Source organism: Sebastes fasciatus, chromosome 6 (genome assembly GCF_043250625.1).
Source record: "Sebastes fasciatus isolate fSebFas1 chromosome 6, fSebFas1.pri, whole genome shotgun sequence".
NCBI lineage: Eukaryota > Metazoa > Chordata > Actinopteri > Perciformes > Sebastidae > Sebastes > Sebastes fasciatus.
The window spans coordinates 31,883,810-31,911,706 of NC_133800.1; the positions used below are offsets into that span (position 1 = coordinate 31,883,810).

A 27,897-nucleotide genomic window follows, 5' to 3' on the forward strand; every position below is an offset into this window, starting at 1 on the left:
CATATGGCTGAGTCGTGCAGCTGGGAGAAGAAGAAGAAGAAGAAGAAGGCCTAACCAACCAGTGTGAACATATATCCCTCCCTCTGTCTGTCTCTCTCTCTCTGCCATCTTGCAGGTAACATTGCTGCCAGGGGTCCTGTGGCTGAGAAAGTGGCCAAACCCTCCACAAACCCTCCCACAGTGGGATGTTTTCTCTGCTGCACTCTGGGCTGGTTTCTATTCAAATGTGGGTCAGGGGTGAGGAAGCCTAACGTCATAAGCTTGCAACATGGCGTCCTGAAAGGCTGTGAGATGAGCAAGAGGATGGTAAAGAACGCTTGAGAACGATCCTACCGATGTAATAAGGTATTTATCACAAATCATTTCTCTTATTTTAAGGTGGATAGTGAATGCGCAACTGGGCTGCTTTCGCTCCGCGTTTTGTCTTTTCTCCCAGCTGCTGCTGCAAGGATCGGTTTGGTGTTTTTTTCCACGTCGTGCCAACAAAAAAAGGGGCTCTGCTGGTTTGCCTGTTTCTGGCTCTTTACCAGCTCTGCTTGGCACGCCGAGAAAAACCCCTCCGCATTATTTCCTTCTAGTTTATCGCATCGTACTTTGGAAACCGCAGATAAACGACAATTGTTGCAAAATGTTGCAAATTTGCAAATGTTGCAAATGCAAATGTTGCAAATGCCCCCACGGGACGAGTGTGTACCAGATATTCACCAGGCTGGCAAAGCAGCAGCACATTATAGGCGACAGAAAAGGAACCACAAAACGACTCGTCGCTTTAATGTTTCTAATTTTCTCTATTTTTATAACCCAACATCAGTGAATTGTTTACCAAAATGAAGCATAATGAGCTGAAGGTTTCAATTAAATCATCCCATCTGTGATCGTGTGATCATAACATTGACTTTGTTATTAAAAAGCAACTTAACGTGTAAAAAGAAACTGATTCTGCAGGTTTTACGCACAGTATTTTACACAATCACCTTGATGATTATAAAGATGATACAGCCCGATACATATGATGTAACCTGCCATTGTTTATATGTAGGTTAAGCCACCTTGGTCTTAGGTAGGGCTAATTAAAATGATTTAACAGGATTGACTTGTATAAACAATGTAGACGCAGCTGCTTTCTGGTTTTGTCTTGTAAAACGTGAGTTGTATCCAGGCTGTCGATGCAGTAGATGTCTTTATATAGGTGGGCTATACTGCTACACATCGACCATCTTTGTGATCAGCTACACTGTGGGTGTAACGTTACATTGTGACCAAAAAACTGCTTTATGGAAACAATGTTGCATGATATCTTAAGTGTTTCATTATTATTATTATGTTAAAAGCAACATAAAAAGCCACATCAGTGCGTTTTAATATCTGATTATTAAACAACAAATCACCTGGTAGCTAATAATACAACAATGTAAAGTGCTCAGGTGGGAAGGCAGCTCGGCCTCTCAGGTGATTAGTGCTGTTAAAGTACCAAGGGGCATGGAGATAATAAGGCACAGGAATGTCAGTAATGTGGGTTCCCCTTGTACAACCAAATGTTTAGTTCTGTAAAAAACACATTTCCACTTCACTCTAGGTCTATTTTACTTTGTTTAGTTTCAACTGAGAACAATTACACAGCACACAAGATCTGATAAGACACTTGACTGATAACTGACAAAGTAGTTTTTGTTTTAAATACCGTCTCTCTTTGTGGTTGAGTAAAAAGTGTTAGAGGCCCTCGCTTGTTCAACATCAGTTATGTTTGTTTCCTGTTTTTGTTCTTGTCTTGCATGACAAAAAGGTTTTGCATATAGTCTTGTTTGCTTAATCACACAAAGTGAACTGTGCCGAGGGCAGTTGTTGGCGTAAACTTCTTTTTAAGTGGCAAAGTTTTCTATAGATGCTGAGACATGTGTAGACTCTCGTCTTGGGAAAGTTTTGTTGTACAACTTTAGGGCAATATGAAGATAAAATCCATCTATTTTCACAACTTGTTATCCCACTCAGGGTTACAGGCTGCTGCAGCCTATAATATGAAGATTATAGGACTATATATTCGCTGGTTACACCCACCCAAGAAGTGAGCAGTTGCTCTGCCTGTCAGCCTAAAATTTGACCTAGTGATTAACTGAGCTTTTCAACAATACAGACGAATAGCACAAGATTTTGAAGGTTTGACGAGGTTCACTCAAATACATTTTACACTTTATGTATTAAGCGAAGCTTGTAAAGTTGGACTAGGGCCCCTGACTGTACTGGCTGAAGTGTTTGATGATGACAATGCTGCATCTGTAACAGCTTTGGAGACTGACAGCGTTTAGTTCATGTGATCCATCCCATTATTTTAAAGACAGTGTCTCTTGTAAACTTATACAGAAGTTGTGTGAGTGAGAATAATGAGGAGTGGTCAATTACTGTATATTACACTGAAAATGTTTTATTTAGGCTTTGCGGCAGATAACTAGCAAGCTGGTATCTCTACCGAAACAGAAATGAGAAGGAAATATTGACCAAAACGTTTAATAAAGCGGCCGTTGAACTCTTTTACTTGTCGTTTTATCACCAAGTCGAACCATCTGCATATTGTAGCTGTGGTCAAATATACATTAGAATCTAGTAATAAGTGTCAAACAAATTTTAAAAAGTCAACTGATCAGTGTGACTTGTAGTTTCATTGATTATTATGGACTACAAAGGGGGCCTGCAGGGTAATTTGAGGCCCCTATATGTGTGTGTGTGTGTGTGTGTGTGTGTGTGTGTGTGTGTGCCTCATGATCGGGCCGGTTGGTCTTGCCTCACCCTACTTGTCCCTCCTCAACACACACACTCACACACACACACACACACACAGTATCCTGTGTACATTGTGATCGTGGCTTATAGTGGCGTGTGTGGGCAGCAGCACAATGCAGTAAGGCTACTTAGGCTATATGTTCTGCTGACATGTTAGGCCAGGACTTATAGATTGTGCTTGGCTGTCGTATCTACGGCATATACGGATCTGTCTGTTCTGTTCTGTTCTGTTGGAGGGCAGTTCGGTTGGTTGGTTGGTTGGTGCAGCGGCGGCTGAAGCACCTCGGGGCAGGGTTGTTGTTGTTCTGTAAGAAGAAGAAGAAACAGTCTGTGGAATGTAGTGCTGATAGCCAGAAGGTTATGCAGTGTTTAAAGGCTGCAGGAGGAGGAGGAGGAGGAGGGAGGAAGGAAGGGGGGTGGCAGCTCTGTAAAACCTTGGACCATACAGGGTCCCTCCTTACCCAACATGCCCTCTGTCCTCAGCTGAAGCATTAGGCTCCAGGTCATGTGGGTCTGCTGCTTTTTTACAGGAGGTGGGGGTTTATCTCATCAACAAAGTTCATTCTCTCAACACAGAGGTCACTTTATCATACCAATCATATGCTCGCTTGTTAGTGGAGGGGTTGATTGCTTCACTTCTGGCGAGAGTACACAGTAGGATACTGAATGTGTGGGTGCCAGTACCGCTGGGAGCCTCAGTGAAAGTCTCTGTCTTTATTTAATTACTGCAGGGGGCACTTTGGATGCAGCAACTGAGCCACACAATACAATACAGCACAGAGGACACAGATACTCTAATAAACCCAAAGACACAGAGACAGAGAGAGAGAATAGTAACTCTGCACTGTTTTTCTTTTAGTTAAATACTTGTTTGTTAATCTCCATCTAACAAATCTCTATATATTCTTTTATCTCAACAAAGAACACCTATTCAGGTGGTCATCTGTATGTCAAAACATAGTTTTTAGTTCTTTAAATGTCTATTGTTTTGTTAGTATTTAAGTTATTTATTAATTTTGTTACATGAAATTGTCGGAAGCCGAAGCAAAAGAAATGTATTCACTGAGGCATTTGGAAGGCCGTGCACTGCCGTTAATTCAACCTGCTCCCATTATGTTGTTGCTTCCTGGTTCTTGTCGGTTACAGTTGCTAAGGGAAGTATTCAGACCAACCTCTGCACACCTAATTGTGTTAAAGATGTCATTTAGATTTATTCAGTTCACCTTTTCTCATCAATTTCCACATTTCATAAAGTGAAATCTCCTAAGACGCCACTATAAATCCAACAGAGAATAAACATTATGCCTTTTATGGTACAGAACTTTTATCTTCTTGTATTGTGTTTGCAGCTTTATGCACATGACTGCTGACCTCCGCCTTTAGTGTACCTGTTTAATTATGACATTAAATTGTTCCATGCCGGTAATTAAAGTTGGGCTAATTTTTTTAATGGGAGTTTGCCATGTAACTTTAATATAAAAGGGAGGGGATCCTGCCCAGGTTAGGCAACTACATCCATCACCATCACAACAATAAGGGGTTGTGCGTGCTACTTGTATACCCGTTACTCCCTCTAGACCCGGCTGTGGCGTCTAGTGTTACCTGTGGATGACACGTACGCCACAGAAGAAATTAATTCATGACCTTTTGTGACGTAGGAAAACAGGTTAAGAGTCGCGTGGCTGCTTTATCAATTTATTGAAATCTTCAAAAAAAATCTCTTCTTCCTGCTGCGAGGAAATCCTCCAATGCAAAAGTCGTTTTCTTTAGAAAACTGCATGAATTCACACAGAAATGGATCCATGGGTTTGATTATAGGTTGAGTTGTGGACATGTGTTTGTGTGTGTGTGGGAGAGAGAGCGAGAGAGTCTTCCCTTGCTGCACAGCACTGGTACATATGGGGTACATAATATGCAGCAACCTTTGGCCCCCCTCCTGTGATGAAATGGACGGGGCTCCTTTCATTCGCCTGCACCCTGGGCAGGACTTGTTTGTCTGTAACACGGCTGAACCGCCTGACAGAAAATGAGTCTTAATTGGAAGGGTTCTGCCCAGACCGCGGTAGGGAAACTGTAACACATGCACTCCCCCCCCCTTCAGCCATACAGCACTGGGGTCATTCACCTGTTCACTAGCATCTGCAGAAACCCATCTCTCTCTCTCTCTAAGGCAAGATGGATCCTTTTTTGTGTCTTAATGTTTTTGAGCTTTTGCACAGCAGGAGGTCTCCCCCTGCAGCGTTTTCTGAAGAGATTATAACCAGAATTGGATCAGCGTCCAGAATTCCAGTAGATGCTCTGCATCAGAGCCATTCAACCATTTGCCATGGAGACACAAATATAGGCAGGTTTTTTATTCCAAGGACAGACCACAGCTGGTGATTTCACTTCTTATTTCACCCTCTGTAGTCCCTGCTTCACATAACCCTGAATATTCTTCTCTCTGTGGCACCACAGGACTGCACTCGATGCATCACTCCGCGGCTTGTTTAGAATTTCAATGCAAAAAGCATTAGACTTCATTTCTTTGCCATGTATACACTATTTCTAAAGGTTTTTTTTTTTTTACTTATGTGCACGACAAAGCCTTCAGACAGGGAAAGTATTTCTGAAAGGATGAAAGGGAAAACATAGAAGAAGGTCCGCACGCCGTAGCTCCCTTTTTTAAGTGCAATTTCTTGGCACATCTTAGTAGTGACTTTTCGAGCACAAACTCTTCTTCAGAGTTCTGCACAGAGATGCCATCTTAAAAGGTAAACGCTCTGGTCACATGATAGTCACATGATACCGCCAGCGACCCAAGTATCCCACATATAATCAAGCGTAATGTTACGCAAAACTCATATATACATAGTATACAACAATATATACTAAAATACATAGATGAATGAATGATGAAAGGAAACGTCATCACTCTGTGGTGCTTGTAACCAATCCAAACTCTGATTAAAACTGGGATAAGTGAGCCAGATTCCACGTTTTAACAGTAGATTATTAAAACATGCACACAGCATGCACGGCACAGCCTGCCCGAACCAAGTGCTCTGAAAAAAATAGGAAAAAATCCATCACTAAAACACTATTAAAAAGAAATATCATAGGGGGGAAATTACTTCCTGACCACCTGAATATAACGGCAGGTGTTTCAGTCACCAGGTAACTGCGGTGAATGCAATTTCCTGCTTTTTTCTTAAAACTGAAATCATGTCCAAATCATGAGAGGTACGTTCATGGCGTTTCCTCACATATTACACAGGTGTAAAGGAGCATACAGGGTGGGAAGCCTAAAAGCACAGCTGTCCTGTTTAATCTCCTCATTGTGTTGCGAGCCGTCCTTTTCACTCAGGAGAGAACTGAAACTCGGATAATTGCAGTACCCGCGAGTCCTGCATGGATCAACCTCACCCATGCAGCAGCAGCAGCAGCAGCAGCGTCAGCCATGTTGAAATGGCTCAGAGGTGGTTGCTCGGTGTTTGTATTTCAAACTGGCTTTGTACCATCCCCCCTAACCCCTCCCCCACTCACTCTGCCCACCAGCATACTCTCTGGGTGTGTGTGTGTGTGCTGTGTGCATGTGTTTAAGTGCACTGAGTGTGCACACTCAGGGAGGCCTTTTTGCTCGTGTACATGATTGTCTCTCTGCTTCAAACAGCTTTTACCTGCACGTCTTCTGCGCAGTGTGACCATCTAGTTTTACAAAGTCATTACTGTATACTGTTTAAAGGAATCCCCCGTGGAAGATAAGCCCAGGTTGAATATGTTTTTAAAATCCTACATCGGTCTAGTTTTCTATTGGTTGACCTTTCACAGTGTTAGGGTGTGTTTTGTTATTGCGCCACAGGACTTTGCCTCACCTCTTGCCCTCTCTCCTGCCTCTCTACCCTCCGTTCAGGAGATTAGTGCCACAGCCCACCAACCGCTCTCTCTCTCAGTAGCCACAACACACCGCCTCTGAAAGGTTTACTAGCTCGCGGTTTAATCCATAAACTCTTTGGGAGAAAAAAAGGATGCAATGACAGACACCATCACCATCAGATCACTGGTGTAACCAGTTTAATTTAGAGGAGACTCATTCGCCGCTGGGGGAGCACTTTGACGCTCCAGTTTACGTTCTCTCGTGGATCAACACACGGATATGTTATCCTGATCATGTCTGTGTAAACACCGCTGTCTGCTCAGCTCCTCACCAGCAGGCTCCTGAAGGTTGAAGCTAAGCAGTATAGTTTTTTTAAAAAAAATGTGGTTTCCCCCTCTATCATTAAGCCGCAGTCAGTTTTTGAAAAGGTTAACACTGCAGGCAAGGTAAGCTGATCCCGTGCCGGTGCCTGAAGGGCAACGTCTACCCTGGTCACCCTGCAGTCCGAGCCCAGAGCTCAGTATTCGACTGGTATGTGGTGCCATATTTGGTCAGAGTGAGTATTGTTTCTCACGGCCTTCATGACCAGCTATTTTGCCATCTCTCAACCTCCCTGCCAGCCTTTTCGCGGAGGGCTTAAAAAACACCGGGATCCAACCCTGCAGGAAACGCTGCTTGCCAGCTACGTAACATTATCCATGTGAACTAGTCATGCTGCATACTGGAAACCCCGTTCTAGCTGCTCTAGTAGAGTCATCTTTCTAATGGCTCATCCATCCCAGACTTTACACCGTAACTGCGAAGCTGTGTAGGAAATGAAAATGTGCCATGCACTCAGAGATGGAGCTGCCATGATTGTGCCTCCCGTGGTATTAAGCCTGCTTTCCTGGGCAGCACCATTGGAAGGGGAGCTGGGCCTACACGTGTCCCACCCTAGCTGCATATAGATCAGCCGTAATCCATTAGCAGCTCCCTGGAATCCAGCCGGCACAGCACAGCACAGCTCTGGAGGGGCCAGGGGGAGAGGGTAGCAGTGGTGTGGGTGATGGGGGGAGGAGAGAGAGAGAGAGCGAGGGATGAGAAGAGGAGGGGGAGGGCTCTCTCTTTTTTTTTTTTTCTTCTCCTGAGCTGGCTTCTCTGCTCCGAGCCCAGCCCCCTTTTTATGTCGGCCTGCTGGAAAAGCTTCTTGAATCCCCCCCATAAAGCCCGCAGAGGTGTGTGTGTATGTTAAGAGAGAGACTTGACTGATATATGGCTTCCTGGCTGGCATCATAGCAGAGGCCCTTCTTTCTCCAGCAGCCCTCTCCTCCATTACCGCCTGCAGGGCTGAGCACCACACACACACACACACACACACACACACACACACCCTTGTAGCACACTCTGCGATTAGCTGCAGATCTGGGTTATGTATTCCAGAATAGCTCATTATAATTCACGTTGGGGGACAGCGAGCTGGTTCCTGGGATGTGTCTGCATGCCCGGTGAGAGGCTGGTGAGGGTGGGAGGATAGAGAGAGAGAGAGAGAGAGAGGAGCAGAGGAGAGACGGGGGAGGGGAAGAACAAGAAGAAGAAGAAGAAGAAGAGTAGAAGTGTCAAAGCAGAGGAGGCAAGCCCAGGCCTGGACCTGAGAGTAATGATCACTCCAGCTGATTGTATCAGCAGGTCTGACTGTTCCAACAGAGATACATCAGCCAGCCGACTCCAGCTTACAATTCTCACCCTGTTGTAATGTAATAGATTATTTAGTCGTGCTTATCATCCAGACCTAACAAATATATATATTGTCACCTTCTTCTGTGGTAGTTTGAGGTTGTTATGTGAGTTATTCCCTCATCAGTATGTGTGTAGAGTGATTATAGAGCGTATAACTGCAGGGTCTTGGCCAGTAGACTCGAGGCTTTGTTTCAAAGTGTCATTATTGTGCTGGAAATTTCACATTCCTCGAGGAAGTGTAGCTAAAAACTGACTGGTTAAAAGGAACAGATGACTAAATTTGTGGCGATGCTAAACTCGTGGATGGATGTATTAAGAGAACTGGATACAGCTTTCGAGGCGGAGCTCCGTTCATTCCAGTCGAAAGTTGCTATGAAGCAAAAAAAAAAAGCTTGACTTCTGGGTATAGAATTACACGGATCATCCGGTGATCTTCCGCATCCATTGGGCCCGTAGAGCAAACACACATCCCCGCTCCAGCCTTCGACCGGGTCTCATTCACATCAATGGAGGAAGCTATTAGTGCATTTTACAACTTTTACGACCTAATGATTTAAATAAGGGCTATTCAAGTGTTCGTTCAAGTTGATTTGCCTCAAAAAATGATGATATTCATACGTCTTTTTCCTCATGTAAGTCTACGGGAAAAGTCTTTTTGGGCCCAATGGCATCACGTGACGGACACAGAGGTTGTAGTACTGCGGTTTGACCACTATGTAAAATTTGCTTTAAAGCCAGGTGCACTTCATGAGGGCTTGTGCTCTACATTTGTTATCTTCATGCAGCTGGTCTTCATTAGTATGCATTCAAAAGTATTGGAAACAGCCTGTAGCAGCTGTCCTCGGTTCTGTGATTTTTTGCCTAATACATTTGTGTGAATTTCCTTATTCCAGAGTTGTTGTTTTTTTAGAAACACAGCTCAGTCATGTGTCTTTGCTTTCACGCTTGGTGCTTCTATCCCTCCAGCTGAGTTTAGGAACTGCTCCCTTCTCTCCTGCTCGCGTATTATGAAACACGACTTTCAGTAAATCTCTCGGTTGGCACTGGGTTGAAATGGCACATTTTCACATGTATTTATGGCTCGAGTTAAGCATTTTCTCCGCATTACCATTTAATCTCCTGTAATACGATATATACCCTGCTCTGATCAGGGGGGTGGGGGGCATTAAAGATGTGTGTCCGTTTTCCCAGCATGCCCCAGAGGCTTTAAGAACATGTTAAACATGAGTCAAGGACACACCCTGCTGCTTCAACTAAAGCACACTGCCACTGTTACATCACACCTGAGCTGTGGATCGCCTCTTTGCATCTACTGCAGTTACATTACAAAATGTGTGTTTTCAGTTCAGTGTCGGACTAGAAGTAGAGCACCGCTAGGTCATCAATATGTAGTTTAACGCTGAATGAGATTCATCTGCCCTAATTCCATAAATGAGGGCCTCTCTGGAGGATCAGGTGTTGCTGTCCTCGTCTTTGAGCCACACCCTCGCTCCCCCCCCTCCCCCCCACCTCCTCTGCCCTAGCTCCTGTGTAGTTTTACCTGCTCAGGTGTCACCTAATCCCTCCCCCCGGCCCTGCTGTGGCACCGACCCCCCCCCCACCCCCAGACAATAGGGCAGGGCTGACATTACCATGACCTAATGGAGGCCAGAGCGAGCCGAGTTTCCAAAGAGGGCACCCCACCGAAACTAGAGTTGCTCCGCGGAGATACTGAAGAGAAGCTGAGGGGGAGGCACCTTAGAAAAGTGATTACTTTACCCTTTCTTCTTCTCCGCCCGTCTGGCCTTTGTGCCAGAGAACAGTGGCAATGTGTATCAGAACCCGATCCACGTTGGGTTGCAATTCGTTTAAAAAGGAAGTTGAGAGGAAGGGAAGGGTTCCAGTTTCTAAGATGACGTGTGATTACGCACGCATAATCACTAATCACTCATTTTCCCGTCAGAGCTAAAAGCTCAGATTGATGTACTCACTGTGGGGAGTCTGCAACACATGCAGTTTGATTGTTAGATGTGTCAGACATAAAAAGCAGTATTTGTATAAAATTTGAATCCTACTTAAAGTAGAAATGAAACCAAGCTTGCACAAAACGTTTCAACAATGCAAGCTCCTTCAGTACAACTAGCTAGTAAAACACATGGTCAACATTTTTGGGCTTTTTCTCAACCTGAATGTGGAAACATTTTGTGTGCTCTGTTAAAGAGGACCTATTATGCTTTTGTTCTTTTTCTCTTTCCATTAGTGTGTTTATATAGTTTATTGTGCATGTAAAAGGTCTGTAAAGTTACAAATCCCAAAGTCCACGCCAATGGGAGTTACTCTCCCCCCACAGAAACACTGCTGCTGAACTGCCTGAAACGCCTCGCTTGAAGTCCCGCCTTTTTTCCGTAACGTGATGATTTCACCAAGCAACACATTTACATAAGTTTGGCACGCTTTCGAACAAAGCTAGTTAGAGCGGAGCTGGAGTGGAGTCCAAAGAATTTGGTTCAGTTGACCAAAGCATAATAGGTCCTCTATAAAGACCACTACTCAAATTCATGTATTTACTCTGGCTTACACAATGTATTGAACAATCATTTATCATGATATCAGTCTATTTCTTCTTATCTAAAACGTAAAACTAACCGCCTTTTTCATTTTGTTTCTTCCAGCTTCAGGTGGTGCTCGTGTAGGAAGAGAGAGAGAGAGAGAGAGAGCGAGAGAGAAAGAAGGAAGGTGGAAATGGAACTGCCAAATCATGCCAAACAACTGCTGCTGCAACTCAACCAGCAGAGAGCCAAGGGCTTCCTGTGTGATGTCATCATCGTGGTGGAGAATGCACTCTTCCGCGCCCACAAGAACATCCTGGCGGCGAGCAGCATCTACTTCAAATCTTTGGTCCTCCACGATAACCTCATTAACCTCGACACAGAGATGGTCAACCCCTCTGTATTCAGACAAGTTCTGGACTTCATCTACACCGGGAAGCTCCTGTCCTCGTCGGAACAGAGCAGCGAGCAGAACTTCAGTGCCCTCTTAACCGCAGCCAGCTACCTCCAGCTCCACGACCTCGCTGCTCTGTGCAGAAAGAAGCTCAAGCGCAGTGGTGGGAAACCCCTGCCAGGTAAACCCTCCACTCCAGGTCCCCTCAGCCGCTTACGCCTCAACAACCAGCGCCTTTCCACTTCCACCCCTGCTGGCCCCAAAAACCACTATCCTCCGACCCCCTCCGACGCCGACCAGCCACAGCCAGATGAAGGCCTTCGGGAGAAGCTCTCAGACGATGAAATGTTTGTCGGCAGCTCTGGGAGGAACGGCAACGGGGGGAACGGCAGCAGTAACGGTAACCTCAGCAGCGGAGGAAGTGCTGGGGAGCCAGACCTCGGACTAGACCTGTCCAAGAAGAGCCCTCCCTCTGCGGGCACAGCCATGGATGCCCTCAGCCCACACAGCAACTCCCAAGAGTCCCCTCAATCTGCCTCAGTATCCACAACCAACAGTGCCTCACTGGATGACTCCTCTACCACCCTACCAGGTGGAGACACCGGCTCAGAGACCCCGGATCTCAACTCCTCCTCTAAAGCGTCAGAGGAAACCCAAAACCCGCCCGATGGCCCCCCACCACAGAAGAAATCCCGGCAGGGCGCTCGCAAGAACGAGTGGCCCAAGAGAGAGGCGTCAGGGTTGAAGTCTGAAGATCACGACAGACCCCTGGTTAACGGGGTGATCGTGGGTCCTAAAGACGGCCGCTCCTCTGACCAGTCCTTCCAGTGTAAAGAGGAGGAAGAAGGCGGAGAGAACGGCCAGGAGCACACCGATGAGAGCGGGCAAAGTGACGGAGAGAGTGCAGGAGGCGGAGGAGGAGGAGGAACAGGAGGGGGACACAGCGCCAACTACGTGTACCGGCAGGAAGGTTTCGAGCCAGCATTCGGAGACAACCTCTACGTGTGCATTCCCTGTGGTAAGGGCTTCCCCAGCTCTGAGCAGCTCAACGCTCACGTGGAGACGCACAATGAGGACGAGCTCTACATCAAAGAGGAGGGAGGGACCTTCGTGAAAGAGGAAGACGAGGAGGAGGCAGAGGACCTCTCCGCCCCCGTGGGTCCTTCCAACTTTGGCTCCGAGGCGCGTCCGTTCAAGTGTACGGTCTGCAGTAAGAGCTACAAAGACCCGGCGACGCTGAGGCAACACGAAAAGAGCCATTGGCTGACCAGGCCGTTCCCCTGCAACATTTGCGGCAAGATGTTCACCCAGAGGGGCACCATGACGCGCCACATGCGCAGCCACCTGGGCCTCAAGCCGTTCGCGTGCGAAGAGTGCGGCATGCGCTTCACGCGCCAGTACCGTCTGACAGAGCACATGCGCGTCCACTCCGGGGAGAAGCCGTACGAATGCCAGCTATGCGGGGGGAAGTTTACCCAGCAGCGCAACCTCATCAGTCACCTGAGAATGCACACCTCGCCCTCTTAGAAACGCATCAAGCCAAAGAACTCTGGAAATAGAAAACAAAAAAAATACCTTTTTTTCCATCTCAACAGCAAAGAAACGCACATCCACACGCTCACAGTTCTTCATATGAATTCCAGTTTACGACGATGCCCCGGCCGCGGTGGGCTTTTGGTGACGCTGGGAACTTGTTGATGCAAGGATCGTGTCATCATTTATATCAAAAGACGTCTGCTCACCTCTCAGGAGTTCTAGAGGGACTCCTGTCTCTCTCCAAAGTCACAAAGCCATGGTGGAGTGGCACGACTTCTGTCAAATGTGAATGTGGCTACCGATGTAAAGTCAAGCCCCCTCACCTCATCCCCCCTCAGCAGCCTTTCTCTCTTCTACCTTTTGAGTCTTTCAGATTGTTCCTCAAACTGACTCAAACTCCAGAGTCCCCTCTGTACTCCAGTGCTATTTTGACCAAAAACCCGTGCAAACAATACTGGCAATAATTCAGCAAAAAGATGATTTTTAACCCTGACAGCTTTATATCCTTTGTTGTGTTGGTGATGGGGATCTGTATGTAAGAGGAGGGGTAACTGGGTTTGGGACCATCTCCATGCTTTAAACTGAAAGTCCTGAAAGAAACGGTGGGATGACATTGGATTAGTTTTACAGACCACAAAGTCCTCTCTACAGCTGGTCACAGTAGCATAGGGAGGATTTTCATTGTTTTCGGTTTTTGCCTGCACCCAGGAATGTATCCTGGTTGGAAAGATGAGGTACTTGATTTACTTAAAGAACTTGTAATGTTTCAGTGAATGTTTAAACTGGAAAGTCTTTGGGATTTTTCTTGTGGAGGGGAGGGATTTGGGTTGGGGCGGGGCGGGTAGTTTAAGGAGAGGGTGTTTTAGACTGAACATGTTCAGTGGGTACGTTTATTTTTTTGTCTGTATAGCTTTCCTCCCCTCAGAAAAAAAAAGAAAAGTCTATTTATATATAGGCTTGTGACCTCGCTACCTCTGATTACTCTTACTATGTTGATTAGTTCCTATGTAATTAATTGTAAAAAGTGTGTAGATTATGGTAACGTTTCACCTGATGCTTTAACCTGCCCATCTCTCAACACAGGTTTTTAATGCTCATAGATTTTACACATTAATATTGTTTTTAGCTGTTGTTTTTACTTGTCAAATATAGCTTTTTTTTCGGGCGCCCTGCTCAGCGTGGCGCCGCCTCAAAGTGTACTGTAGCTTCCCGCCTGGAGCAAATAGTGGTTAGTTTAGATGTATAGTGTTCCAAAGATCTTATGAATGTTGAGGAGAACAGAGCTAACTAACATTGCTAGACAAGTTCATAACCAAAGTTTTTAAAAAAAAAGATGTACTTAAGATATATAGCATACTAAATTATTTCACTTTTTAATTTCTTTTTTTGCTGTATAAAACAAATTTATGAATTATATTCTAAGTCCCAGACAAAGAAATCCACTCTTTTGATGGAGTTTTGGCCAATGACTCTGAGACTGAGAAAGGTTCTTGTGTTTTTTTGCAAGGAAAAGCTTGTGCTGATTGGTGGGCCGGTATAATTTAAACTTTACCACCTGACGACAAAAATGGTAAAGTTTTTTTTAAAAAGAAAAAACGTGTTCCCCCCCGAACATGTTTTTGGTTTCTTTTCTTTTTTTGTTTGTATCCAGAGTCCTTATCACTTTATATTCCCTGACTTTAAAAACAGGACTTGATGACATTGTATGTGTTCTGTTCAGACCAAAAAAAGAAAAAGAAAAAAAAGATAGGAATTATAATCAGAATTTTTAATGTGAAGTTCAAGTTGCTTGTTAGTTTATTTTTTTGAGCCAGACTTGTGAAAGCTTGTAATAAGAAGGGAGAAGCAGAGATGCACTGGACAGCCGGACAAACTCATCGGTCTCCTTTTTTGTTTCTGATTGTATTCCATTATATCACATTTTAAATTATTTTAAACCTCCAAAGCTTTACCTCATCGTAAGCAACCATAAGATGGGAATGCCCCCTCTGTTGTCTGTCCAGTGTATCTTCCTCTCAGCAGTTACACTGTGGAGCATGAACCTTCACTACAAGTTTTTGGTATAGGCATTCCTCTATTATGTTCTGTCTTCTTGATTTTTGTTTTTTTAATTTTTATTCCTCTTTCGTCCTCGTGAAATGTTTGTTCTCATAGGGATGCAGCTACAGTTACACAAACATCACTACCGTTTTAAGGTACCTGCGTCCTGGACTCCCAGAGTTGTTACTTGGTTATGTTGGATGTTGGTGTCTTTTGCTGTTTTAAGCAGTTGCTGTTTAGTGATTGCATGGTACATCTATGAATTTTTCACACTCCCCCCCCCCCCCCCAACCCAAACCACAAACATGTTATTTATCGCCTGATCCACTGTTGCTTGTGACCTCTCCCAGCTTAAGAGGGAGTCCACAATGCATTGCCTTCAAACGTTATTGTACTTGTCAGCACTTACTGCAGTACAGCGTAATGTCTGTCATGCAAAACGGTGTTTTTGTACATCAAGATCTCTAGCCATCTCTGCAAAAAGACTTTGCATTTGAATGCTTGCTTGTTTGACATAACGAAGAAAAAAAAACTACGAACTCCAAACTGTGACCATACTACTACTATTACTACTACTACTACTACTAGTACTACTACTATTCAAATACTTCAGGGATTGTTCCGCATCTGTGAATGCAGACTCTCAGCTACATTTGTAAGACATAGTATTGTATCGATTTCTCTGTATTTTAATCATGGGAAAAGCAAAACACTAGTTTCATATTTAAGACAAAACAGGGGGGTACTACTTTTTTCAACTAACACAAAGAGCCTTGACAAAGGCGAGGCAGCTCGAAACAAGTCTACATTTTTAGTTAGCGACACAGTATGTTCAGAAATAGTTGCAAAGTTGTACAAAGAACTTAAGAAGAAGAAGAAGAAGAAAAAAGAAAAAGCTCATACCCAAAATCCACAAACTATTTTTTAAACCAAAGCACATTTGAATGATTATGGAACCATGTGTGGCTCTAAAAAGAAACATATGTATTTATCTCATTGTTTACATAAACTTTTACAGTTTTACAGACCTCAGTCGAGGCTCGGCCGGTCAGAGACGTGATTTTTTTTATTTCTATTTTTATTATTTTGAAAAGATGCTTTTCCACAGAGGTTGCTGCCAAAACAAAAGCATAGCGTCAAACATGGGGTGAACTGCTGCATATTCAATGAAGGGGAGGGGTGTGTGGTTTAGGGGAACCTGGGGAACCCCCCCGCCCTCCTCTCTGCCAGCTGGCTTTGGGGTGACCCTGCGCCCCGGTCCCCCCTGCCCTCTGGCCTGTCTTCAGATGGGAGCGCGGAGATTGGGGGGTGGGCAGTGCGTCCTTGACGTATTAATCAAAAGGCATTGTTAGTCAGGGTCTTTAGCTCAGTTTTCTCTGTTTACCCAAAATGCACTTGAGCATTACCTCCGCTGCTTGGGTCTCTTATCGTGTGTAGGAGCGGGCTGTGGGTTAGTTTTAGTGACCTCTCTTCTCATGCTGGCGGTTCTTGAAACCTATCTGGAGAATGTAGCTTTGATTTGTTCACTGCATGTAAACAGGCTTAACTGGTAGTCTTAACTGTGAATGTTTTTCTGCTTTTTATGATATTTTTTTTTTCGTTCGCTGCCTGTGTTCTGTGGGTATAAAGCAGCACAAACCTCTGTCCGGCCGGGCCTCCTACAAAGTTGGTGCAAACACTTATTGACAGTGTTCTTTTTTTATCAAATGTCTATTGTCAGTGATGAATGTATTTATTTCTGGTCCTGCCCTCACCTCTGCAAAGAATTTGCTCAGTGTGTGAGACTGAGGCGGAGGCAGGACCCCCTTTTTTTTTTTTTTGTTGTTTTGAGGATTTCAAGCTGAGAATCAAAAACGAGACACAAAACATAGCCATTAACCACAATCTGTGAACTTTTTTTTTTTGTGGGAGATTTTATTTTTTTCCAACTCAAAGAAAAAAAAATGGCATTTAATATCTTCTTTCTCAGTTACACCTGACAGTCTGTAAGGGGTTTTGATTTCATGTGACTCACGATGGGTGTTTTTTTGTGCCCGTGTGTTCTGGTGTCCTCACTGAATGACCGCACACTATGGGGGAGTTGAACTTTAACCCCTTGTTGTGTGGTGTCTGTGGACACAGGCGGGATGCTGTGACCTGCCTGTGCAGAACGGAGGCTACTGTATCTTCTCAAGCTCGCTCTCCCTGGGTGTTGCCATGCTGCTGCCATTTAAAAAAATAAATACATAACACTCACACAGCAGAAACATGCACATAACCGACACTTCTCTCCGCTGAACGGTACGGCGTTCTCGTGACCATTGTTACATTTCTTGTCTTAAAAACCACTTCTTCTTTCTCTTCTACGTGACGTACGTGTTTTTAGTGTCTATTAGTTGGGAGGATTTTTAGAAAACGTTGGGTGAGATAGCTTTACTAAGTGCACTTTGTATGTTTTTCAAAGCCTCTGGGAAGGCCCGGGCGCTCTCATATCAGTTCCCCATTTAACTTGACGGTTTACTCCTCGTCTTTCTCTTCTTACCTCATCATTGTTCCTGTGTGTTTGTTGAAGTATCATATCATTATGCAGTGTTACAAAAGCTTTAAAAAGTGAATATACAAAGCAGGAAATGCGAACGAGGGACCGTACTCGGCTCTGAGCATTCAAAGTTTCCATCTCATGTCTTGGTATTATTGTTGTTCCACCTTACCGCCATCCTCTCCGGGCGTTTTGTATTGTAGAGGGGCTGGTCTGTCCAGTTATCATGGAGATGCTCCTTCTTACCTCGGCAGACTAAAACCAAAGCCAGTTTTAAAATGGCCTCCAGTGCCATTTGAAGCATTTCTAAGCTTTATTGTCCCTTGCTTTATCTCCGATACACCTGATCCCCCCTCCGCCCCTCCGCTTTAGCCCTTTGACCCGCCGTAATCTCCGTTACTGCGCAGGCGTCTTTATCCTCTGCCGCATTTTTACATTTCACATCAGTATTTACTGTACCTCCAGCGGCGTCGTGCAGTAGTGACTGAAAAACACCAAATTACCTCAAAACTTTCAGTGTTTACAGAAATGTGCTATCTTGCCATTACATCTCAGCATTTTTTTTTTTTTTGCCGTCCATCTGTAACCAAAATATCCTTCTTTTTTTTTTTTTTTAAATGGAGTTTGTAGCAGCATATTTTATCTGTTTTTGAATTTACAAAAGGCACGGTGTCACTTTGACGTGCACTACATGAACGGATGATTAGCTGCTAAAAAAAGAAAGGAGTACTTGAAAGAGTTGATTAGTGGAGCTGCCCATGAAGTGGGTGTATCAAGCTTCCTCTCTGGTCTGTTTTCTTCAGGAACATCCTCTCAATAATGTATCAGGATCCGTAGGCTGAGAGGCTCTGGAATGGACATGTAGGGTCTTTGCTGATGAATAATTAAAAGGCCGAGAAGCTCTCCCCCCCCCACCCCGTTGGCAAACAAACTTCACATGCAAAGGTGCACGCACACCCAGGTGCACTCTCGCTGGCATGCATGCGCGTACACCTCCACTCATGCAAACACAGATGCCACCGTCTAGACTTCAAAACACAACCTAACATGCACACACCAGTATTTAAGGTGAGATTCTGTGACCCCCTTTTTGTGGCTTTTGGCAGCACCCAGACTGGGCTCCCCTCTCTCTCTCTCTCTCTTTTTCTCTCTCTCTTTCTCTCTCTCTCTCTTTATCTCCACTCCTCAGAGAGCTCGTATTCAGGTCAGAGCCGCCGCCGTGCATAGCGATGGGGCTCGCAAACTCAAAGTGTCATAAAAGTGTAATACAGCTGACCTCAGCACTCACAACCTTGCAGTCTTAATGTACAGCAGTGAGGAAAAATAAACTGTTATTTTATGATCTTTTCATTAAAAGCTTGATTGAAAACCAAACTGACTTTTCTCTGTGTTTTGTGTTCCCCTCCGTCGAGAACAAGTCTGATTCTGTCGTTGCGTAAGTGATCCTGTGCGGAGGTGATGTCTGATGGATGATGTTTCTTGTCTCATTTCAGGTATTGCTTCCCGGTGCAGTTTGCCTTGGGCTTAATTGATGTACATTTTATGAGCATGCCTAAGTGACACGTGTTAACGTGGTGTTGTGCATGTGTATTTCATTTCTTTAAAGTGAAATCCTGGTGGCAGTTTCCTTCAAAGCCAACGTGCATAGGGACGTATGAAGTGACGTTAAGGGTGTGGACAAAATGACACTTGACTAGAGCCCTGCAGTAATTATCAGTTCTGTGAAACTCCCAACATTTGGTATTTGACACTTAACTTTTTAATATCATAGCTTGTAGTGTTGTAAGCCTGCTAAGAGTCTTTCAGTAGCAGTTGACCAGGGTCAACTTGTGGTCACTAGTTTTCCTGTATTTGACATGTCATCATGATTCCTGAGTCATTTCCCCTTCGCCACATTGCACAATTTGACTTTTTGACACTTTTATGCACCGGCAGTTCAGTGACGGTGACTTTCTGGCCTCTTTGTACTTCTATAAGTTGCCTTATTATAACACTATTACTAATAATAATAATAAACTTTATTTATATAGCACCTTTCATACCGAGGGAGTAGTTCAAAGTGCTTTACGACAAAGTGAAGAAACAAGAAAATAAATAAAAACAGACAGAATAAAACGTGCAAATATTGCACGATAAAACAAAGGAAAGCATAAGAACATTAAAACGTAAAAGATAAGTATTAAAACAAAAGGAAGGGTGACATCTATTTAAAGGCAATGCTGAATAAATGTGTTCAGTTGTTGTGAGAGGGAATTCCACATAATGATGCCTTGAGATCTCTTTTAGTAAAATGGCAATTATCAGAGCTTTGTTATGGCTGACACATATTGCTCCTATTGCTAGTTGGGATTAATAGTATGTAATGCATCAATTGCTTTTGGACTATGCCACAAACATTGCAAAAGTCTGTAATGTGGAGAAGGGAAGTGTCAGACGGGAATACTGCACTGACATTTAGTGAGGTGCACTTAAAACATACAAACAAAGAAGATGCGTTTACGTGATGAAGCATAGCCTTAGTTCAGCTCACATCAGCTGTCACATATCATTAGCTTATTGATGGATCATATGTTTGCTACCAGGTGACCAGCGTTATCCAATCATAAGTGTTTTAGGGCCTCTATCACTCTGCTGATTCTCTAATCTCAGCAACTCCCTCCATCACCTCATTAAAGCTTTAGTATTATCTTGCTAAGCCACAGTTCTGTATCTGATGCTGTATATACAAAGTGTTTGGGGATTAGCTCTCTGCAGAATCCTGTATGGATGCATTGAGATTCATCGCCTTTCTCTGCCACATCTAACTGTAAAATAATTTGCAATAAATATCGAATTATTTGACGTAAGTGTCTAAAATACATTCAATTGGGAGACAAAATAAGCCTCTGACTAAATACTTGAGTGACTTCCAGGAAGCCATTGCGCCTGTTTCCCTCCTCCGGTCACCCTGTTGTCATGCTCAGCTACGCTAATCGTCTCCTGGCTACAGCTTCATGGTTAATGGACAAATAGTATTGATCTTCTCATGTAAAGCTCAGCACCAAAATGTCAAACTACTCCTTTAAGATTAGATTAAAAAGTCTAACATGATGGGCTCCACCCAGCTGTATTGTTCCTGCCATCGTCTGTACTTATAGGACAGACCTAAATGGTAAACACTGGGCCTTTTCCAGCCCGTCTGCCGCCCCCCCATCCCCCTCAGCGTCTCTTTCTCATATTCCTTTTGATGCCCAGGCAGGAATGCCCGTGGCTGCGGGCTGCTGACCTTCCCATCACTTACAGTAAACACACACTTGCATAGATCACACATACTCGTCCACACGCCCTCCTCAGGTATGTAGATGAGCTCCTTCAACTGTCTGCTTTACATCGACGTTTCTCTCTGCCATCCGTCCATTATCTCTGTCGCTTTCTTGTCCCAAATGTTGAGACGATAGTTTCACCTTTCCTCTCTGCCATCCCCCCTTATCTCTCTCTCTCTCATGCGTTATTTCTCACCCTCCTGGCTCCGGTCAGAGCATAGGGAGCTGGCACATTTACTGCTCTTCTGTGCCATTAGTAATGCACTGTGCCCCTGGAGGTGTCACATGCTAAATGACCCTGAATGGGGGTCGCTGGGAAACAATGGCCCTGGTGTCGGCTGCCCTATACCCTGCCCTCCCCCCAAACCCCACCCGAGCCCCTCTCTCCCCTAACATCAGCGCCAAGTAAATACAATAGTGAGAGCAGAAGGGGGGGGTGGGGTTGGTACAGGGTGGGTGGACATTGCCCACAGCAAACCTGGAGTGCCTGCTAGGGGTCATTCATGTTGAGTGCTGTTTTGGCTCCTCGAGCACGAAGCTCAGCAGATTCTGCTTCATCTGGCGAAGAGAGAAAACAAAAAAAAAAGTGCCCCCCACTTTTCTCCCCGGCTCCTCTTATCCCGGTGGGTCTGCGGCGAGCATGAGAGGAATTCACCGGGGTCTGCCCAGGTGGGTCCAGGCTTGCCTCTGCTCGTCTGGGATGGCCCTCTATTATCTGAGGAATGTGGATGAGAGATGGCTGGCCTGCCCATGGTGGGCGAGGGAGATGGACAGCGTCTGTTATAAGTTGTATACACACACACACACACACAGACGACGACCCACACCCTCCTTTATCTCCAGTACCAGAAGACCTTTCTTGTCTGCGTGCTGATGTTAAGCAGAAGGACTCTTGTTGCCTTGTCTCTGCCACTGGCTCTGTTTTAACCTCTGTGTGAGGAACATTTTTTGGGACTTTCTTGCTGATAGTTAGAGGAGAAGATTGATACAACTCTCACGTTTTCTCTGCAAGAAAGCAAATTCCAAAAAACTCCAAGCTATTCATTTAAAGTCATGATTTTTTCACCCTGAAATTTCACCTTAAATTGATCAAAAATTTATTAGTTCCGTCGTCCATAAAAATATAAAACAGCAACAAGTAGGTCTAGTATTATATGATGTGATTTTTATTGAGAACTAATATATTGTAAATTGATTATTTATTATCTGGTATGATTATAACTGGTCTTAGTATTTAAAACTTGTCTTTTATTATTTTAAAGAACTACTGTCTCACACTCAACATGTGAATTTAAGCACGTTCATGCATGAGTGAATGTATGATCCATGTTTTATGTGTGTATGTACATTGTGACTTTGGTATGTTGTGTGATGCAGTGGCCGAGAGCCCAAGACAAATTTCTCTGTGGGACAATAAAGCATATCTTATCTTATCTTAAAAATGCATGTTTCCCTACTCATTATCACATGCTCAGCTTATTCCAGCACTTCACTGAAGCTATATGATGCTTGTTTCAAGTGAAATATTCATGTTCTGTATTCATGCACTGTAAAAAATCTGACGAGTTGATCTTACTTAAAAATAATCTAGGAAACCGATTGCATTGAAAAAGGTTAGTAAATATAACTATTAGTCTTAAAGCTTCATTAGGCAAAATTTTTTGGCATCATTGGGCTAAAAATTCCATAATAACCTTTCAGCATATTGTAATTCAAGTGTTCTCAGAGATAAGTAGACTCCCGTCACAGGCTAGACAAAAATCTAGCCTGTGACGGGAGACTTTGACCAATCACAGGTAATTTCAGAGAGAGAGAGCGTTCCTATTGGCTGTGCTCCGGCTGGTGGGCGGTGCTTGGTATTTCCTCAACTTGATCTCAACATGGTTGCCGGGTCACAAACGTTCTCATTTTACAGCTAAACAGTACACTACAAGATGTTTCTGAAAACATGTGAGTTGACAGCCGGCTCTCGTAGACGGCAGCTGGACGGCGGACTCCAGATCAGCTCCGATTGGTTGTTTTCCTCCGGTCTATGAAATCTTGCATATGCCGTTAGGAGCACCGGAGGAAACCGGAGGACACCGGAGGACACAGAGGAACATGATTTTTTTGTCTCATCATGTCAGGATATAGTGACCGTTTTATAAAAATAACTTTTTAAAAATCATATTTGCTCCATTTCTACCCACTGCAGCGTTAAGTTATGTTTACTTTACATCTACTCGATAAGTTTACTTACATTTTATTGTATTTACTTAATTGGGTGAAGTTGTTCCAACGTAAAAATGGCAAGTGAAATGAACTAAAAAAACACATTTTTATAAAGATGGCTAGAGGTTTAGAGACATTATGTGGATATGGATTCGTTATGTAAAAGCTCCACCTGTTCTGTGATCAGCTTGATATTAAAAAGCAGAAGTTAGAGGGCTGTTCATGAATGCTAAGAGTCTTCTATTGGTCCAAAGTTTCTGTAAAGAATGAGGAATGATATCCCAGCTGCCTACAAACCATATTGATAAAACCCCCTAGAGAGAGAGAGAATCACCCACAAGTAGAATTTATGCATTCTGATCATGTGTGGATATATCTTCAATGTTTTCATGCACATCAATTATTAACAACGTGTTGAATTTACGCCTGGAAGCCCCCCCGCTTGTCTGTACAGCCATTATGAGAAGCTGCTCCTGACGGAGATGTTGATTCACTGCTGATACAAAGCTCCATCCTGTTCATCCCGACACTTTGTCTCTTCTTCATAGTTGCATCTTTTCATGTCCCTGCCTCCGCCCGTGGGGACGCTCCCTCTGTCCACGTATAGTTAACTATGCCCTCCTCCTCCTCCTCCTTCTCTTTTTCCTCAGGGAAGAGTGCAGTGGATCCCATCCCACTGGGAAGACACGTGTCTTGGCACAAAAGTGCAACGCTGCAGGCGATGTATATATCTCCATTTGTGTGGGATTTCATTGATTTTTGCCGTGTGAGAGTGCGCACACGTATATATGACAACACCTTTCTGGCCCTTTCTCATTATTTCATCACGCACACACAGATGTTACCCTGACCGTGCCGGTCTCATGATGGTGCGGTGCAAGGATTCACTCACTCCTTCATCAATAACCCATCAGTATTGATGTTGGGCTGAGTACACTCTCAGCATCAATACCTGATCTTAAATTCAGTGGGTCTGCTCGTGGAGCACGGGGGAGGATGTCCAAGGCCCGTGTTGCAGGTATGGCAACAACGAGACAAGGCCACAGTAGCAGGCACAGATAGTGACTTGCATGAAGTTGTAGAATGGGATTGTTACACTCCTGAAATTGTGTGGATTTCTGGAGGAGCGTTAGGTAAACCTCGTCCTTCTTCAACACCCATGAAAATCACTTCCAGAGCGCAGGTGCAGCTAAGACCTCCCTTTCAATGCAAAACTAAATACAGTACCTATGTATCTGCCTGCTTCTTCCACCCCCTTTTCACTCTCCCACTCCAGAAATTAATCTTTTCTCTCTCTTTTTGTACCCTTCCTTTTATTTTTCTCCTTTATTTCATGAGGCCTCAGTCTGAATTGAACCTGGGCTGCTGAGTCACCGAGCGCTTGACGGTGAAAGGCAGAGAAAGAGAGCAGAGATGAAGGAGAAAGAGCTCAGCAGGTGGTGGGCACCGCCGCAGCTTCAGCCCGCCGAGTCCTTTCAGCTGGCACACAACTGCTAGAGCTGCCACAGAGGCCCTGCTTTCCATCAGAATATTCCCCCTCTCTTCCCCCTCTTTAAACGATAAACGAGGAGAACAGGCTTGGGCCGGAATAATAGGATCCTTTCTCTCTGCCTCTGCCATGTGTGAGGACAGGAACAATGGGCCGGGACCGGGAGGGGAAATGATTCAAAGTGAGATTTTCACCTGCTCCCTTCAGCCCGGGCCCGGCTCCTTTCAGAGCATGCTAATGCCAGTTCATTTACAGAGTACTACTGTAAGCTGTAACACACACAAAAAAATGCACAGATCCTTTTTTTCCTCTCTTTGTGATGGACAGTTTAGATTATTGTGCTCCAGGACGTCCATTTCGGTAATCATACTCATTATCATCATTATCCCATTTTCAGAGCTAAATAAGAATTAGAGACTGGCTGACCTGCTTCGTTGTGCCGTCTCTGCTTTTTTGGGGGGTTTTGTTCAGTCAGAGTGGCAGTTTTCTTTTTCTTTAATTTGGGAGGTGATGCTGTGGTTTTTCTTTAAGAGGAATCAGAGTGGCTTTCACTAAACTTTTCCTGTCAGCTGTAAAAAGTTTTGCATTCCTTATGAGCCAATCCAAGGACGAGTAGGAAGACTAGATAGTTGGAAACACGTCTAGGATCTATTCTTGATTACAAACTTTGGTGCTATTTTGAAAAGGAGCAACAATAGATGCTAAATTGATCAGTAAATTGATATTTTGGCTACTTGCATAGCGGGGTTGTTAGTAGAAAGTAGTGAACATGCCATTGACATTAGCTTTTTTAGTTTTTGAGGGCACTATGGAAAGCATACACCGATCAGCCATAACATTAAGACAACCGACAGGTGAAGTGAATAACATTGATTATCTCGTTACAATGGCTCCTGGCAGTGGGGGGGGATATATTAGACAGCAAGTGAACATTTTGAACTTTGAACTTTGTGTTGGAAGCAGAAAAAATGGGCCAGCGTAAAGATGTGAGCGACTTTGACAAGGGACAAACTGTGATGGCTAAACGACTGAGTCAGAGCATCTCCAGAACTGCAGCTCTTGTGGGATGTTCCCGGACTGCAGTGGTCAGGACCTACCAAAAGTGGTCCAAGGAAGGAAAACCGGTGAACTGGCGACAGGGTCAGACCCGAGGCTCATTGATGCACGTGGGGAGCGAAGGCTGGCCCGTGTTTTCCGATCCAATAGAAGAGCTACTGGAGCTCAGATTGCTGAAAAAGTTAATGCTGGTTCTGATATAAAGGTGTCAGAACACACAGTGCATCGCAGTTTGTTGCGTATGGGGCTGCGTAGCCGCAGACCAGTCAGGGTGCCCGTGCTGTCATAATGTTATGGCTGATCGATGTATTTACACACTCAGAGTTTGGACAGTAAATGTACACTATACAGTAAATAGAGAGTGATTTTGGACACGGTCACGATCTTCCTCAGCAGCTGAACTTACCCAGCTATCATGAACAGGTAGATGTTCAAGTTTTGTTTTATTTTTTCCCCCTATAAGCACTGAAGCTCGGGGCAGCTGTGGCTCAGAGGTAGAAGCGTCCTTGAGCAAGATACTGAACCTCAAATTGCTCCCGAAGGCTGCGCCATCGGCGTGTGAATGAGAATTAGTTTTGATCCTGATGAGCAGGTTGGCACCTTGTATGGACAAGAAAGGTGCTATAAAATGCAAGTCCATTTACCATAGAACTTCTAGTCCAAGCTGGCTTGAAAGTTGAGTTTCAGCAACTGTTGACAAACCTGTTTTAAAACAGTTAAGTACTCAGAAAAGAAGAATTTCTAAAGATGTATATTTCTATGCCAACTGGGCAGACTCATTAATCATTATCTGCTGATGAAAGCCATTTGTAGATGATCAAAAGCTCCAGCAGAGCTTAAACACACCTTGAGGTGGGATTGTTTTGTCAACTCAACTGATTAGTGAACCAACGGGGAAAATTAATCAGCCACAATTTTGATCATGTAGGTCGTTTATCAAGTAAAAACGTCAAATATTCTCTGGTTCCAGTTTGTCAAATGAGATGATTTACTGCTTTACTCCGTTTTATATAATGTAAATATGAGTATCTTTGGGTTTTGAACTGCTGGTCAGACAAGTATAAGATGTCACCTTGGGCTCTGGGATATTTTTTAATCAACTCGACGATTAATAAAGATGACAATCAACAGATTAATTGATAATGAAAACATTTGTTAATTGCAGCTGTACGTCATTCAGTTAATAACAGGAGTCTAATATTAAAGCCACGAGTAGGGAAACCACCAAAGTGTCCTCTAAAGATGAGGTCATCCACTGTTTCTCATTCATTTGTCCTTTTTTATAATGAGACACAGAGCACAATCAAGTCATAAACAGTGGAGGGATATCACAAGGGGAGAGGGATTTGTCTCTGAGTAATCAGCGTCATGGCGTATGGGTAAACTCATTTGGTCTCTAATCTCCTCCCCTTTGTGCTAATTTGTTTATCTATTTCCTCATGTGTGTGTGTGTGTGTGTGTGTCGTTGTATTTTGATTGTATTTCCCTTTGGTGGTGAGTGAATTACAACTGGCCTAATGTATCATTCACTGGCTGACTTTGAATGTTAATCAGAGTGTGCACGTTAACACACTGAAACACTCACACGCACGTACGATCACACAGATAATCCTGTGTGCAAAACATAAAACTTGAATTACTGTCTGCTGCTTGCATACAGTGTGACACATTTATGATGTGCCTCCATGTTTTACAATGTAAAAAAAACAAAAACAGCTGGAAGAACAGATCTGTGCGTTCACAATAAGATTCCACATAAAACGTAGGTTTGTATTAACTCTCTTTTAAATGCTTCCCTTATGCTCCAATTAGCAGTCCTTCCTGACCCTACATAAAAATCAAAGCGTGTACATGTGAAAGAAGAATAAAAAAACAACAACCCCATCTCATTTCAGGGTTGAATATTTTAAAAGGAGTAGCGGTGATGGCATGAAAAGAGCCTTGGAAGATGTGGCTCTGTTAGAAGATCAAGCTGTGAGTCTGTGAAGAGAGACGCGTTTCACTTTCACAGAAATTCCTCTTCTTTCCTTTTTGCTCCTCATTAACGGCCCAGAGGAGTAAAGGATCCCCTATACACAGCTGTTATACGGGCTTCACATGTTGAAATAATAAGCATATTGTTGGATCAAAGGGACGATAGCACACTTTGTACGTTCATTTGTTACTACATGATGAATTTTTAAAGCAACTTCTGGTTGTTGTTAGTCACAAATTAGATGGCGCGTGTCATTAAGTAGCTTATACAAACTGCATCACTATCACAGCAAGAAAGCTTTTTTCTTTCTTTTAATATTTATTTATTGATCTTTTAAACAGAGCAGAAAAGCAAATAATGAACTTCCTCTTTCATGGACTTATTTGCCTTTCTTTTAGCATCTAAGACTTTATTTCTTTTTTATCTCTGTGGGTTATAGTTGGTCTGTTTTTACAGACTGGCCAACATATTAAATGTTTGTCTTGCCATCGGTGCTAAAAA

General features: G+C 43.9%; 2 protein-coding genes across 2 annotated transcripts in view; one reads left to right on the forward strand and one right to left on the reverse strand.

The window, feature by feature from the left end:
• The window catches only part of LOC141769828 (rho guanine nucleotide exchange factor 28-like), a 186,254-nt gene that overhangs the window by 126,557 nt on the left and 31,800 nt on the right, over positions 1-27,897 (reverse strand). The window lies entirely within an intron of this gene.
• On the forward strand, positions 204-15,734 carry hic2 (hypermethylated in cancer 2). The gene is made up of 2 exons (XM_074639260.1): positions 204-345; positions 10,999-15,734. The coding sequence occupies exon 2, from the start codon at positions 11,069-11,071 to the stop codon at positions 12,794-12,796; it is 1,728 nt and encodes a 575-aa protein (XP_074495361.1). The 5' UTR covers positions 204-345; positions 10,999-11,068; the 3' UTR covers positions 12,797-15,734.

Coding starts and splice junctions, on each gene's coding strand:
- hic2 (XM_074639260.1), top strand. CDS start 11,069: ATGGAACTGCCAAATCATGCCAAACAACTGCTGCTGCAACTCAACCAG.